Raw genomic sequence first — 16388 nt, forward strand, 5'->3', positions numbered from 1 at the left:
AGAAAAATTTCCATGGATAGAAAGGAAAGAAATCGATTACCTATTTCTTCAAAATTAAAAAAAATCAAATTGTCTTTTGTAATTTTGAGGAAGATTGGCCCTGAGCCAACATCTGTTGCCAGTCTTCCTCTTTTTGCTGGAGGAGATTGTCACTGAGCTGATATCTGTATCAATCTTCTTCTGTTTTATGTGGGACACTGCCACAGCATGGCTTGACAAGTGGTGCTAGGTCTGCACCTAGGATCCGAACCCAGGGCCACCAAAGTGGAGTGTGCCAACTTAACCACTACACCACCAGGCCAGCCCATGAGGCTGGAAATTTTGAGGACTGAATGAAATTCAATGCATTTTATCCCTTAAGTGATTTTAAGTACTAAGTGATAGAAATCTACTTTAATTAAAAATTCTAGGTTCCCCAAGAATTATTGGGGAATAAGATTTGTCCTCATAATGATTCTTGGCTATGCCACAGTCTACAGTTTAAATATGATCATTCCTATTTAATATCCAAGTTACCTGGCTTCATGTAAGAATTGTTAGCTGGCACAGTTGACATAGGTGTTTTCCTTATGTGGAGAAATACTTGCCTGGTGAAAGTAATAATACATATGAAGTCTGGAATTAACAATTTTCAGAGTTTTTCTATCTTTTTTCTTTTTATTAAGTCAAAGGAAACCTTTTTCAAATACTTGAACTCAAAACCTCAGTATTATAAAACTGATAAAATCTCTGACTCTGTGTGATGTACTCTGCATAATAGCAATGACTACTCAGTAACTGGACAAAATATCTGTAGATATCATTTGACTTGACATCTCAGATCTAACTAATTACAAAATTGATTTTCTAAGCTTTCTTCTCTAACCTGCTGCCTTCCAATCCTCCTCATCTTAGCAGTGACAGCTCTTTTAATGGTTTACACCAAAACCCAGGTGTTATCCTTAGTCCCTCTTTTTCTCTCATGTTCCACATCCAGTCCATCAGAGAGTTATCATGGCTCTGTCTTCTAAATATATTCAGCACTTGACCATTTTGCCACTTCTTCTGTCACGCTAGTGTGAGCCACCATGAACTCTGACTTGTGTTACTGCAGTAGCCTTCCGTCCGTCTTCCTGCTTCTGCACTTTTCCCCCGAGGGTCTGTTCTCTAAAGCAGTGATTGACAAACTTTTTCTCTAGAAGACCAGCTGCTCTGCTGTTGTCGCCTGAAAGCAGTCATAGACAATACATAAACAAATGTGTGTGGCTGTGTTCCAATAAAATTTGATTTATAAAAGCAGACAGTAGGCTGGACTTGGACTGTGGGCCGTAATTTGCAAATTCCTGCTCTGATGCATCCAGAGTGATCCTTTTAAAATAAAAGTCAGATCCTATCACTCTTCTGACTAAATATTTCCATTGGACCCATCTCACATATAATAAATGCACCCCCCCCCCCCCGTTACTTTCCAAAGCGAGAGTGCCCCTGATGTTTGACTGAGAAACAGCAAGTTGTGGTTAAAAGGAAGAAAAGGAAAATGAATATTGAATAGCAACCATGGGAGTACCTGCTGCAAATAGTGTTGTCTGATAGTCCATTATGACATTGCTTCTTTTAGTGAACCTGTATTAACTCACAGTGATAGCTACCTTCTATTTTGAAAACACAAGAGAATAAAATTTACAAGTCTTAGTGTACAAATACTGAATCAAAACATTCTTAGTCAATTACATGAAGTTTCTCTACTTATAAAATAATATTAGGTTTCAAAGGCTCTTAGAAAATCCATTTTTCCTAAGTGTAAGGTAACAACATCCAGACCATGATGGCCAGTTGTGGGTGACCAGCAAAGTATAAAAACTTTCTCAGAGGCCTGGTTTTATATTTATCCACAAAAGTTAAAAAGTAAAGGACCTGGCTTGACAAGGTTTTGTTTGGAAAAAAATTTTTTTTGTTAGAAGCTGTGAACCAACAGTGTGAAATAGCTACTTGAAAAAGGGGAAAGGAGTATTCTTGGGCTATGTGCGAGTCTGGTGTCCAGCCCATGTAAACAGCCTTCTGTATCCTGCACTGCTCAGCCCATATGAAAATGTCTTATTTAGTTCTTCATAACACACTATGCCTAGGATTTAAAAACAAAAGACCTCAAACATGCCTTGGTTTATTAAATGGAATGTTTATAAAACTGATAGAATTTTGAGAGGAAGGGAGACTACACGAAGCTTCATACTTTGGGGTTTGTGGGAATATCTTGTCACCTAGTTTTGTTGTGAATGTAGTCTGTAGAATTTTGGTTGATCTAGTTCTTTTTGAATGGGAGGATTTGGATAAACATTTGAATAACTACACTGCCACTCCTGCCATCTTCCTAGAATAAGATATTTTTTAATACTTAAAAATATTCATTTTGGTACAAAGATCCCCTTTCCCTTTTATTTAACTACCCTTATAGTTATTTTAAGGAGCAGATTGATAGGAGTTTTTATGATAATAGTACTTTATAATGTTCTAAACTCTTAGAGATTGGCTGTAGGAGAACTAACGGAAAATGGTTTGACATTAGAAGAATGGTTACCTTCAACATGGATTACAGATACTATTCCCCGAAGATGTCCATTTGTGCCACAGATGGGTGATGAGGTACTTTTACATTTTTAAAAACTTTTTTTTGTTTCTTTCAAGTAACTTTAAAGATTTTCTATGGCTATTGATACAGAACTCTAGAAAATTTCAGCGGTTTCATGGAAGTATCTCATTTTAGATGTTTGTAGGTATGAATGGAAAAAGTATAATTGGGAGGAAAGCTCTAATGATCTTTTTTGAGGCTATTGTAAATACTGCAAGAGAACAGAAATTTTGTTGGCATTTTAAAAACGAGTATCTGATTTTTAATAGGATTTTATTGCTGGTTTTCTTTTCCTTTCTAAATTAAAATATATTAAGCTTTCTTAGCCTAAGGCTTTAAGTATGTAACTGATTAAAGGAAAAACAAAATTCAGCATTTTATTTTCATTTAATTTTATTTCATAAAAGTGTTTCATTTAAGTACCTACAGTGTTCATAATTTATTTCTTAGATCTTTAAAAAAAATCTGTTACCTTAGAATAAAGAATATTATTTCATTTTTAAGAAAAGGTGATTGGTCATCATTTTTGACGTACGAATTTGAAGTGAAACATGTAAGATCTTAGATCAAAATTTCCCACTCAGTGGTTTATGTCTTCTTTTATGCATAAGTGTTAAGAGGCAGCATTATCTGGTATCCAGTAGATTAGCAGTGATAAATTAGAAATTAAAATAGAGTGTTCTTTAACAAAGTTCACTAATTAGCAGTAGAAAGTGGCAGTTGACTGTAAAAAAAAGAACAAAAATTTTTTAATGCAAGAGTAGCTCTAAAGAACCATCTAAAATAATTCGTTTAGAGACCCTGTTTGCCTAAGAAAACTTAAAGAGCACAGAACATTACCCCATTACTGTACTTTAGTACGACAGATCCTGCAGCATCAAGAAGATGCTTGGTTAAATTATATTCAATATGTTATTAAAAGATGGCTAGAAAGTGTGTAATTGCTGGTTGAATAATTTCCTTTCAAAATGTTTATGTTGTCTCTAATTGTTGGTGCTTAAATAGGGATGTCATTATTCACAATTCCTTCATATGAAGTTCCAGACAACTGGAGCAATAATGATATTAATGAATAGAATGAAAATATGTAGAATAATGGATATCTTAAAATCTTACTAAGGACTTAATATTTTTAAAAATTTTTATAGCATTTTTTAACAAGCTCTACGATTTTTTAGTGGTGAGAAAAACACTTGATGTCAGACTGCTGTGTTTCAAATGCTAGTTCTGCAGGATGGTAGTCAGGAGTCATTTTCATTTGATCTTCATAAAAGGAGGGTAAATATACACCTTGCTGCCCTTATTAGATAAAGTATATGTGAAATACATTTTTCATTTTAAAGTTTTCTGCATATATACAGATCACTTGGTACACAAGTTAATAGTAAATTAATCTTGTCCCCTAGTTACAACTTACTTTATTACGCAACATAAATTAACTTATTTTGAATCTAAAAATAAAATGATGAAAGCAAAAAACCAAAAAAAAATTGCTCATCTTAATTTCTTAGTATATATAACCAAAGTATTGTTATTTAGAACACTTTGGTTATAATTAAGTGATGGTAGGTCAACTTGAGGAAAAGAAGGAAAAAAAAAAATCAAAATAGAATTCTTTCTAGTTCAAAGGACGTGAAATTCTCTCTGTGCAGTTTTAGCCAATACCTTGTGTCTGGGGTTAAAGGAAACACATTCAAGTTTTAAATTGTGACTTTACTTTTTAGGTTTATTATTTCCGACAAGGACATGAAGCATATGTTGAAATGGCCCGGAAAAATAAAATTTATAGTATCAATCCCAAAAAACAGCCATGGCATAAAATGGAACTACGGGTATGGTATTTATTTGATAGTCCAAAAAGATACAATTATGGATTATGGAGAAAACTGTACTGAGTGTTAGTATTTTCAGTATAAGAAACTGTATCATGAAGATCACCTTTTTTAATTGGCTCAATCCTGGGGAGTAGGTGATGTTTAATTTTCAAAGAAACACAAGCTTGACTGAATTTATATACTTTGGTAGCTTATAAGTTGGGTACAAAATGTAATTATAGTGAAAATTAGACAACACCTATGTCTAAGGTAAACTTCACATTTGTAACTTTGGTAACTATTTCTGGATTTATCAGCAATAGTTCAAAATTATTTAGAGGTCTTTGGAACTGTGTTGGAAACTCTTATTTCGATGAAGTTTTCCCTTTTTTCCCCTTTTTTATTGAGATGTAACTTGTATACTGTAAAGTACACAGATCTTAAGTACGTAGCTCAATGAATTTTTACATATACACGCACAGTAACCACTACCTAGATCAAGGTTGAAGTGCAGAAATGTTTTCTGGATTATGTTTAGTAGTTTATCCTGTGATTTGTTTTGTGAAGATGGTTTATTTTCTTTATCTTTCTCAGGAACAAGAACTGATGAAAATAGTTGGAATAAAGTATGAAGTAGGATTGCCTACTCTTTGCTGCCTTAAGCTTGCTTTTCTAGATCCCGATACTGGGAAACTGACTGGTGGATCATTTACCATGAAGTAAGGACTGTTGAAAGAGGCAGTGGTTTCTTAGTATTGTAGATTGTTATTGAAGATTCAGATAAATATGAACATCTTTTAGATATTTTTAGGTATGTGACCTAATCAGTTTGTTTCTGTTTATAATTAGATACCATGATATGCCTGACGTTATAGATTTCCTAGTCTTGAGACAACAATTTGACGACGCGAAATATAGGCGGTGGAATATAGGTGGGTAATTTATTTAGAAGCCATAGGTGTTTTTTTGTGTTTTTTTTTTTTTGTCTAATAAATGATTTACTATTATTCATAATTTAGAAAAAATCAGAGAAATCTTGTTGCTGTTTGTGGGAATGTGAATAGCAAAGTAAGACACTCTGTCAGATGTTTTTTAAAGTTTTTTCAAAGAATGAAAATACTTTTAATCTAGTTGATGCTGAAATTGTAAACATTTTCTCTCTTATAATTTGGTAACTATGTGTTATAAGATTGTCTATAGCTATTCCTTTAGCTGTTGTACTTGTTGAAAACATTAATAATTCAAACTTGAAGCAAAAGGAGTCTTCCAGTTCAAAATGTTTCATAATTTGGACTAGGACTAAAGCTAAACTGACATTTTTCTTTCATTGGTTAACTCTATTATAATCTTCAAAATTATTATTGTAATCAAGGCTCAAAGAAACTTTAAAATCCTTAAAAGTTTCCATGTGTTTAAGATGCATTAATTTATGTACAGATAGATACACTATTCATTAGACTATTTCTTGTAAAAATTTCAAATAGGGTCACTCTTTGTCATATTGGAGTGGGGTGTGGTACATAATATGGCATATTTGGTTTGAAAAAGCAGATCAGTTGATATGCCAGTCCATCCTTCCTCCAGTGCCCTTGGAAGGCGTTGGCATGGTGATTTGTCTTTTCTTGTTTGGTCCTGATAAACTTAGAAATTTACATGTGTGCTCTAAAAAGAAAAATTAGGGAAATGCAGGTTATTGTAATTAGGGATATAGGAATTATTTTTAAAAATTTACATCCCATGTACCATTTCTCTGGAAGCTTTGAAAGATGTGTTCCATCAAATAAGTAAGTAAACCCAGAAAGACATGAAACCCCCCAGGAAAGAGGAAGTCCAGAACAGGAAAGAGCTGAAGGGAATTCCCAGGTAACAGTCAACACAAGTCACAGGATAGCATCTGTCTAGCAAGTCTATAAAACAACCAGTCCAGAAGACGTTGTCCTCCAAGAGTGAAGTCTTCAGGGAAAAAAAATGGAACTGATAAATTATCTAATGTGTTTGACTTTGTAGGAAATTATATGGAAGAGTGTTTTATAGTTTGAGCTGTTAGAGAATGTGGGAAGACTTAATTGTACATTCAGAGAAAGACAATCATAAAAACAATGAAGCAGTTATGCAAGGAAGGAGTTGTATGCTGTTTGGCGCAGTAGCAAACAACATTTACATCGTTCTGATAAAAACTGAATGTGGATTACATACACGTATGTGGAGAGAGGTCAATATTTAATGTCTGAAATTGATGAGTGAAGAAATAGCAATCTAGTCAGTATTTAGAAAAGTGTAAAAAGTTAAGTTTTTGGTTATAAGCCTTTGGTATGCTGTTTGATTTTTTTTTTTTAATTATTTGCATGTGTTACTTGACAAGAGAAATTTTGTCTTTTTAAGGACGTGCATCTGCCAATAAATTGCAGGACAAATATTAGCAGTCAGAGTCCAGAAATATTCCAGAAATGAGCTGATAACAACCTAAGCAAAGAAATATGGCAAACAATGGACAAATCAAAGAAATATTTCAGATGGATGTACATCAGAATTTTCTCATTTTGATCTTATAGGTTTTTTCCCCCTAAATTTATAGATTAGTATTTCTTCTAAAGTTAATACTACTATTTGGCCTTTTATTTCTGAAGATATATGCATCTGCGTACCAACTCTCATTTAAAATTACATCAATAGTAATTACTTGAGCCTGTCTTAAATATTTAGAAATGTTTAAGGCTTACTCTGAATGGTGCAGTGTGTTCCTTGCTTAACTTCATTGTTAGCATTATACAGTATTGTTCATTGTGATTAGGCACACATGATCCAGTTCTTCCTCTTCAGCATGATATCATCAGTCTATGTAGGATCACAAGAAATAGCTCTAGGAAACTCATCATGGTGTTTACTATAAGGTTGTGGTGGTGTCAAGGACGCTGTTTATTAAATTATATAGTAGCTTTCACTAAGCTCAGTATCACTAATATGTGTCTGAGGAGCATTAGAGACTCAATCTAGTAATAGATCATGTCTGCCTCAACACTGGCTGTTAGAATACTGGAATCTGCATTTGGGTCCCAGTGCACACCCCCTCAAAGTTTATCTGTGCAATGCAACAGCATGCAGCTGTGTTCTGTTAACTTACTCCTGACTCCAGCTTTCTCTCTTATCATTAAATTTCTTTTATCTTGTTTTTTAAATTTTTAATTCATTTTATGCTGTAGGTCTTCATAAGCATTAACAAATACTTTTTATGAGTTTGAAAATGAAACTGATTCAGATGAGCTCTAAAATAACTGGTTAATTTGTTCAAAATCACACAGATAAGTTATTTGGACTCAAGTCTTTGAGACCCTAACCCATGCTCACCAGGAGAAGAATCACTGAGTACCTTGAAAGCCAAGGAAGGGGAATGTGTGGCAAAAGGAAGAGGGTGGTTTACAGATTGATAGGACACAGGAAGGCTGAGAAGATAGCTTATTAGGGTCTTTGAGGAAAGCGGTTTCAGTAATGATGATAATAGCTGGACACAATGAGATAAGGAAAGGGATGCAAGGAGTGCTGTCTATTTTACAAACATTAGTTGTTTCCCTTTTTTTAATTTTTATAGGAAAGGGAAAATGAGTGTATATATGAGTGTTGTAATTTACGGGTGATTGAGACAAAGGAAGGCAGGTTGGATTTTTTTTGTTTCTCTTGTTTTTAGGCTGGTTTCTTGATTGTTGTTTGGAAGAACTTGCCTCCAGAAAATAAGAAATTAAAGATAGACTATAAATATTTGTTGAGCAGAAATTATCTAAACTGTATTTTTATCTGAATGAAAAGTTCGGGCATAGTCCTACTGATGAATTTGGAGTGCTAGATTGGTAAAAAATTTTAAGGTAAGAGGGTGTTTCTCCTTACCCTAAAATGTAAGAAATGGTATTAGAAACTGGTAAGTGGCAGTGCAGGTGTGCTTCTTAAATAACTATTTTTTGCTCAGTATTGCTGATTTTATTTATTTACTTAGTTTATTTGGGAGTGTGTAGGTGACTTCCTATATATCTTAAGTATCTTAAAGGAATACTTTGGAAAAAAGGAACAGCAGCGGTAGTACATTTCAGAGTAACGAGATGGCTTCTCTTCTTGTCCAGGTGACCGTTTCAGATCAGTCATAGATGATGCCTGGTGGTTTGGAACGATTGAAAGCCAGGAACCTCTCCAACCTGAGTACCCTGATAGTTTGTTTCAGTGCTATAATGTTTGGTAAGAAAATATTTGTTGTATTTTAATTCAGCCTGACTTGCTTTGAATATTTTCCCTGTCTATTAATAAAATGATAAAAGATAACGTCTTTTAAACACTGAAGCAATTGTTTTTATAATGTGATTTTATAAAAATTGGAATACAGTATTTAGATTTTTTAATGTAAGGATTTTCCTTCCTTTAAGTTGGGACAATGGAGATACAGAAAAGATGAGTCCTTGGGATATGGAACTTATACCGAATAATGGTAAGTGTATGTTAAGGCTCTTTGTGTCTGCGTTATGGAATTAATTTCTTAAATAAGGAATCTGATTTGCTAACTTGGTACCGCATAGGGTTGTTGTAAAGATCAAATAGAAAATCTTCACTCAGCAAATATTTATTGCAAACCTATTGTGGCAATAATCCTTGCCCACTTGGAACTTACAGTCTACGAGGGAAGATTGAAATTAATTTTAATTAATTACAGCAAAATATGAAAATGTTTTGCTAATTATTATTCACTCCTAGAAGGTGAGCACTTGGGAGCAAAGATTTCTTTTTAACTCCAGCAGAATACTTAGAGTATAACAATATTAAAAGTTCAGGCTTTTGAGTGAGACATGGATTCATATCCTAGCTCTGCATTTTGTAAGTCATCTTGGCAAGTTCCTTAAAATCTCAAAACTCCAGATTCTTAGGACTCAGCCTTTGAAATTGTGTAAATGAATACCTTCCTTGCAGGGCTGCCGTGAAGATTAAATGACATATGTGTAAAGTGCTTATTATAGAGCCTGACACATGTAAGGGTTCAATGAGTAAGTAGTTATGATTAATAATAATAATAACTGTCATCTTGGATATGGCCTGGCACATTGCCTTAGGATTTAAGAGTTAGTCTTAGGTAGTGAGTATGACATCTTTCTGGAACTGAGAAAAGACCAGTGTGGCTGAAACCTGGAAATTGCATTTTCTTTTTCTTTTCTTTTCTTTTTTTTTTTTGGCTTTAAGAAAGATTAGCCCTGAGCTAACATCTGCTGCCAATCCTCCTCTTTTTGCTGAGGAAGACTGGCCCTGAGCTAATGTCCGTGCCCATCTTCCTCTACTTTATATGTGGGACACTTGCCACAGCATGGCTCGACAAGCCGTCCATAGGTCTGGACCCAGAATCTGAACCTGCTAACCCTGGGCCGCCAAAGTGGGAATGTGCAAACTTAACTCCTGTGCCACCGGCCTGGTCCCCGAGATTGCATTTTCTTTCTACCTCATTGGCCATTTTTGTTCCAGTTTAAAAAAAATACAAAACATAATAGTATATGTATAAAAAGGTTTGAAAGGATTTATATTCCAGATCATTAATAATGATTATTTATAAAGAGTGGGAATATGAGGACTTCCACAAATTATCTTTTACGTTAGTCTCTATTGTTTGATTTTTTCTAATAGTATGTTTTACTATCAGATAAGAATAAAAATTTTTTAAAGGAAAAAATCTGACTTGTGACACAGTAGAAATAATCTTTATAATTGGAGGAGTTCGCTAGTTATTGTGTTCTAAAAAGTCAGAGAAAAGATAACTTGGAAAGAGTAAACCAAATCTGGTAAACCTTAGAAATGAGAAAATGGTCATCTTCATATTATTCAAGACTAGTTCTTTCTAGAAATTATTGCTTTGAAAATTTAATACTAACAATGTATTTTTCATCTCACTGCTAAATTAGAGGTGTGTAAAACTATAAAATATCTTAATTTGTAACCCTGGCTTAGCTTCTGGTTTTATTCTCTCCTTTGTGAAAGTTTGAGTTTGAAGTCACGTTGGACTATTGTGAATATGAGAGAATTGAAGCTAATCGGTGTTGAAATGCCTGGGGTATTGCTTAAAATGAGTTAGTGGCATTAAAATACTATTTGTTTCCTGCCTAAATATATCTGTGTGTGGAGGGGATGATTTTTGTTGTTTTTTTCCTATTTGAATACACATACATATGCACCCATAGAGTTATGTTTTGTGAGGAAGAGGAATTTTGTACACAAATAGTAGCATATTTCCTAATGTTTCTCTGATGAAATCTAGTTCAAAGAAAAAATTACTTGGCAGATTTGTAGATTTTATGTCACCACCACTCTCGAATGAGTTTCTTAAAGATTCAGTTAAAGATTCAGGCATTCAGAAAGCCTACCTTCATCATTTTAGAGCAACAAGCATAAGAATCGTCTGTCAGTATTCATAATTCCCTCTGTTTCTACATATAGAGAAATTAAGGCTTCTGTTGAAGTATTCCTGAGAAATACCACATTAGTTCAATTTCACTTTGTGTATGTTTTATCAAAGTAAATATGGAGATTATATAATGAAATGATTCAGAAAACTTTTACGTTTGTATCATTTTGTAGAAATACATTTGCTTTCATCTCTAACTGATAATAAATGAAGTTGTCAGATATATTTGGAGAAGTAATTATATGCTTATCCAAAGAATTATTTATAAAATTAATGTTTTAAAAAATAATTTAAATTTTATTGATCCTTGCAACATACTTTTCTTTAATGAAAATAATATACTTACCAAATCTTTACAAAATTATACTTCAGTTTTATGACAATATCAACTCTAATTTCTAAAGGTAACCTAAGTGTTAGTAAATTACCACATATTTTCACTAAATTTGCTTTTATTTCTGCGTATTTCAGCTGTGTTTCCTGAAGAACTAGGTACCAGTGTTCCTTTAACTGATGTTGAATGTAGATCATTGATCTATAAACCTCTTGATGGAGAATGGGGTTCCAATCCCAGGGATGAAGAATGTGAAAGAATTGTTGCAGGAATAAACCAGTTGATGACACTAGGTAAATAATAATAGTAACACGTGAATATAGAAAAAGCTGGCAGAAAGCAAAGGAAAGGAAAAATACTCTTATTCAAACAAAATTTTTTTTCACAATATCATAAGCTGGTGGTTTTCAATTTTTTTTTTTTTTTTTGAGATCTTATGCAGGACGTAAATATCTAAAACAGTTATGAGTGAGGTTCCTCTAGCCGAATTTCAGAGTGAGGGCCCTCAGAAGTGCCAGGGCTACCTCTGAAAAATCGGAATCCTCCAGAACCTAATTTCAAAACTCTTGACCTATTGAGGCTGACAGTGAATTGGGAGGGGGGAGCAGAAGGCTGAATCACAATTATATGGATAGTTGCACCAGTTTCCTCTTTAAGTTTCGGTACCTATACTCAAGAGAATATTTATTTGTAAGGGGAGGGGAGAAGGTACATAAACTACTTTGCCTCACTGGGAAAAGAAAGCAGTGACCACAAAACTTGATTATTTGAACTGTGGGATTCCAAAATAATTCTAAACTAGTGTGGTTTGTAGCAACCCACTCTATCAATAAGGAATCAGTTTCAAAGAGTCTAGGGAGAAATTAAGATGAATAAGAAGAGCTGAAGACACTAGAGACATATATTGGGTAATATTTTCATCTGAAGTCTTAGAAAATGTCAGCACTGTATAAACATTGTCTCAAATACTATCTTAAACAATTTTGGGTAACATTGTAGGAAATGAAGTTGTCTTATATTGTATGTGAATGAGCGAAAAAATGAGGAGTGATCTTAATTAGGTTCTAGAGTTTTATCAGTTTACTGTGTGCCATTGGGTCAGTGACATTGAGTCAGAGACTTCTGGATCTGTTTCCTCCTCTCTGCTTGCCTGATATTTCACATAATTATGTTGTGAAGATGAGAGAAGGTGATAAGTTTTAAGAAAGTGAAAAGTTACATTTCAATGCAGTGTATTAGAGTGTTACTGACAGAATAACTGTCAAAAACATGCAGATTCAGAAATAGCCAAGTTTTAATTATTGAAATGTATGTGTATGTTCTTAATAGGTCAGATTTATATATTATCTGTGACCGCTTTTCTTCTAAGGAATCTATGAATAACAGATATCCCTAGATTATGCAGTGTAAATGTAGACATAATAAAAAGTGAGACTCTGTTAGGTTAGCTAAACTCTCTGCATTTTCTGTGAAAAGACAGCATCAGACTAATGGTTGTGTGATTCAGATCTTGTCTTAATTCAAACCGCATTGTCCATGAAGTACTTTTAGCAATACAAGAATAAATTTATAAACTTACTTGTTTTATCTATTTTAGATATTGCTTCAGCATTTGTGGCCCCTGTGGATCTGCAGGCCTATCCCATGTATTGCACTGTAGTGGCGTATCCGACGGATTTAAGTACAATTAAACAAAGACTGGAAAACAGGTTTTACAGGTTAGAAGTATTTGCTGTAGCTACGATCCTTTCACCCACTTAGCAATCTATAGCAGTGTTTCTCAAACTTTAATGTGTATGCAGATCACCTGGAGATTTTGTTAAAATGCAGAATCTGATTCAATAGGGTTAGAGTAGGACCTGAGATTGTGCATTTCTAACAAGTTCCCAAAGATGCTGATGCTGCTGGTCTATGGACTACACCTGGAATATGATTCCTAGATAGTTTTTCCTAGTTGCTAATCTGCGTCACTGCTCACTGTCATCATACTGTATTTTATAAAGCAAGCCTAAGTATTTCATTTTCTCCTGGATATCATATTGAAATACTTGTTTTTTCTTGGATTTTTCTTAGAATAATATAAAAACTTGTGTATTTTTTTATTTTGCTTATGTTCACCTTATAAATACTTATGAAAAATGAAATTAGGAAAATTCAGAATATTTTTCATCGTTGTAGCTTAGCTTGGAATATAACCAGAGTTATAAAAAATAGATATAATTTCAAGTAATTTGCTTCTTTTTCCAGTTAACAATTTTGATAAACATTGAGTTCTAATCTTGGATGGGCTTGGTAGGTTTATTGCCTAAAATCTCTTGTCAAAAAACTAAGTTTAACTCTATAGTTTTTACATAATGAAATCATACTTCCAGTTTTCATTTTTCTAATGTGACTTGTTTAGCAGGCCAACAATATTTCAATTTAAATAATACTGCATGGGAACTTTCTTTTGTGACCAGTTTTATGTTACTGCAGTTTTTTACATTGTTAGTCATTTTAACTTATGGAAATTTTTACTCATATTTTGTATTCGTATTTTTCTATATAAAATGTGCCTTTGGTTCTTTTTATTACTTAAATTATAGTTCTAATTTGGTACTTTTGTGTACCTGACACTGAAAGCACCATTTGTCATTCCTTACTGACTAAAGCAGGGTTTCTCAACAAAAGCTTTACTGACATTTGGGACTAGAAAATTCTTCAATATGAGGGACTGTCTTGTGCTTCTACCCTTTAGGTGCCAATAGCAGCCCCTAGTTGTAAAAACCAAATTGTCTCCAGACAATTAGGCCAAATGTCTCCTGCAGGGCAGAAGCAACCCTGATTCAGAACCACTGGAATAAAGAAAACTAAGATATTAGACTTCAAGTTGTGAAGATTTTTCTGATTTCTTGAGGTGTTTCTGCTGTTGCTTCATTGATGTTTGTCAAAAGCATAGAGATAAGGAAATCACCTATGATATATGCCTCCAACCGTGGTACCCTTGAAGCACACTTCTTTAAACCTTTTTTCAACACCACATGTTAGAAGTTTGAGAGAAAATGGAGAGGAAATTCTTATCTCGATCTTTCTCCCTAGACGCCTAAATTGCTAAACCTTAGGAGTTACACCTAGTGCTTCAGAGATTGAGTAAGACATGTGAGGATAGCAGGGAGAGAAAGAGTTGTTCTGTACACTAGTAGTTGGACTACAGCTAGAAATACAAGCTTACAGCATCTTCCACTATTATTGTAAATATACTTTCTCTAGAAATACTGCTCGATATGATACTTGCTAAGGTTTACTATATTTCAAGGTACATCACAACTTAAATAGGCTTTTTTGCATTAGCCTAGCTTAGTAACGAATTTAGGAAAAAAGTTTTTGGAACACAATCCTTATGTAAATTAGGAAGTGCCTGTTTTTCAACCTATAATATATAGACCCGAGTTATGTTCTTATTTAATACAATGATACTTTCATGTGTTATTTCACTGTTTCAAGCTTTTTTGCTTCTCTTTTACTCATTGGCTTCAGACTTCTTACAATTTATGGTTTTCCTCTCTGAAACTTCTAGTTCAGTGTCTTGTTAAACTACTACTATCAGTTTGCCCTGCTGGTGTTAATCTAATGCCTTACTATACACACAGCTTTGTAATTCTATATTAGAATGAGTCTTGTGAATACTATGTGAAATGCATAAAGGCTTTTCTTGCTGCTTCTGTAGCCACAATTAGATATAATATTTTTTTAAGTCCATATAATTTTATTTCTGTTCACACCTCAGATTTTCTGAGTGTTTTCTTCCTTATTTTAAGTGAGACCACATATCAGATGATATTCTACGAATCATCTTTGGATTTTTCTTTACTTTCAGAAATAAAAGAAAACACCAAAGTTTATAGTATTGTCAATTCAGTGTTCACAAACTAATTTTCGTTTAGTTAGGTTTCTTGGCAAACTAACATGTTCACCATGTTTTTGTATTTTTATATCTCATAAGTAGGTTATCAGTTAGCTTTTCGTTTTTACATGTCATTTGATTCCTAGTTAGATAATAGTTAGATTAAAATTGTTTCTTTTTTTATAGAAAAGTCAGATATGCTTATTACCAAAAAATGACACCATACATGACAGAAATATATAAACCAAAAACTAAAAATTCCTGTTTCTTTTGTCCTGCTACTCCCCCTATAGACAGTCTCTCCCTAAAAGAAGGCATGTTAGTAGTCTAGTATATCTAACCTAGATATTTTCTATGTAAATACATAATTAATGTTGCTGCTCTGTTTTTTGTCCCTAACACAAATGAGGTTATATTTTTTTGAAAGTAACTTTTTAAGGTGTATGTTTTATAATTGATTTAAGACTGCGATTAATGTCAGAATGTCTTGATTTTAAATTGTGTGCACGTATTTCTAAATATAATGAAGTTAAGACTTATGTATTTTGTTTGTTTAAAGGCGGGTTTCCTCCCTAATGTGGGAAGTTCGATATATAGAACATAATACACGAACCTTTAATGAGCCTGGAAGCCCTATTGTGAAATCTGCTAAATTTGTGACTGACCTTCTTCTACATTTTATAAAGTGAGTTATTTTTCCATATAAGTATGATTACTGTAATAATTAATGGCAGTATTTTAAAATGTACAATGTCAAACTGTAAAATAAAGTGAATTTTTATATACATAATGTCACGCGCTGTGCTGTAAACATAGTTCCACTCAAAGTAGGAAGCATATAATGTCTATGTCTAAAGAAGTAACATGTAGTTCATTGGCTAATAGTGTGAAATCCTAAAAGTTGTGTTACAGTTGTGTTCTACAGTTAACATAAAAAAAAAGGATCCTTATCTAAATCCAAATGTTGGACAACAACAACAATAATAGTAATAATAATAGTATTTATTGAACATGTAATGCTTTACCTGAAATAGTTCTTCTAAGCCAAATAATAATCTTATGGGTGGGAGAGATCATTATCTGGAATTTACAGTTAAGGAAACTGAGTCTTTTTGAGGCTAACTTTTTTAGTTTTCACAATAAATCTCTGCCATCTGATTTGAGAATTTTTCATCTTAACATTATATTGCCCTTGTCAAGCTTATGAACACATACATTATAGTAGCTTAGCAGGAAACTACATTTAACTTTCAAGATTCTCCTTCAGAGTCGAGTTGATTCCTTGTCTTTGATCCCATCCCGAGAGTGGTAACTACACTTCGCAAGGCAGC

At 33.4% G+C, this 16388-nt stretch overlaps 1 protein-coding gene across 4 annotated transcripts in view; it reads left to right on the forward strand.

Moving 5' to 3' along the window:
• Nucleotides 1-16388, forward strand: part of PHIP (pleckstrin homology domain interacting protein) — a 130952-nt gene that overhangs the window by 90641 nt on the left and 23923 nt on the right. For all 4 annotated transcript variants that reach the window (XM_046674974.1, XM_046674977.1, XM_046674975.1 and 1 more), the window contains exons 21-29: nt 2500-2619; nt 4330-4437; nt 5014-5138; nt 5269-5351; nt 8529-8640; nt 8826-8887; nt 11312-11467; nt 12772-12892; nt 15617-15742. In XM_046674974.1, the coding sequence (XP_046530930.1) occupies nt 2500-2619; nt 4330-4437; nt 5014-5138; nt 5269-5351; nt 8529-8640; nt 8826-8887; nt 11312-11467; nt 12772-12892; nt 15617-15742 (1013 nt within the window). The remainder of the gene's footprint in view (nt 1-2499; nt 2620-4329; nt 4438-5013; nt 5139-5268; nt 5352-8528; nt 8641-8825; nt 8888-11311; nt 11468-12771; nt 12893-15616; nt 15743-16388) is intronic.

This window comes from Equus quagga, chromosome 11 (genome assembly GCF_021613505.1).
Source record: "Equus quagga isolate Etosha38 chromosome 11, UCLA_HA_Equagga_1.0, whole genome shotgun sequence".
Classification (NCBI taxonomy): domain Eukaryota; kingdom Metazoa; phylum Chordata; class Mammalia; order Perissodactyla; family Equidae; genus Equus; species Equus quagga.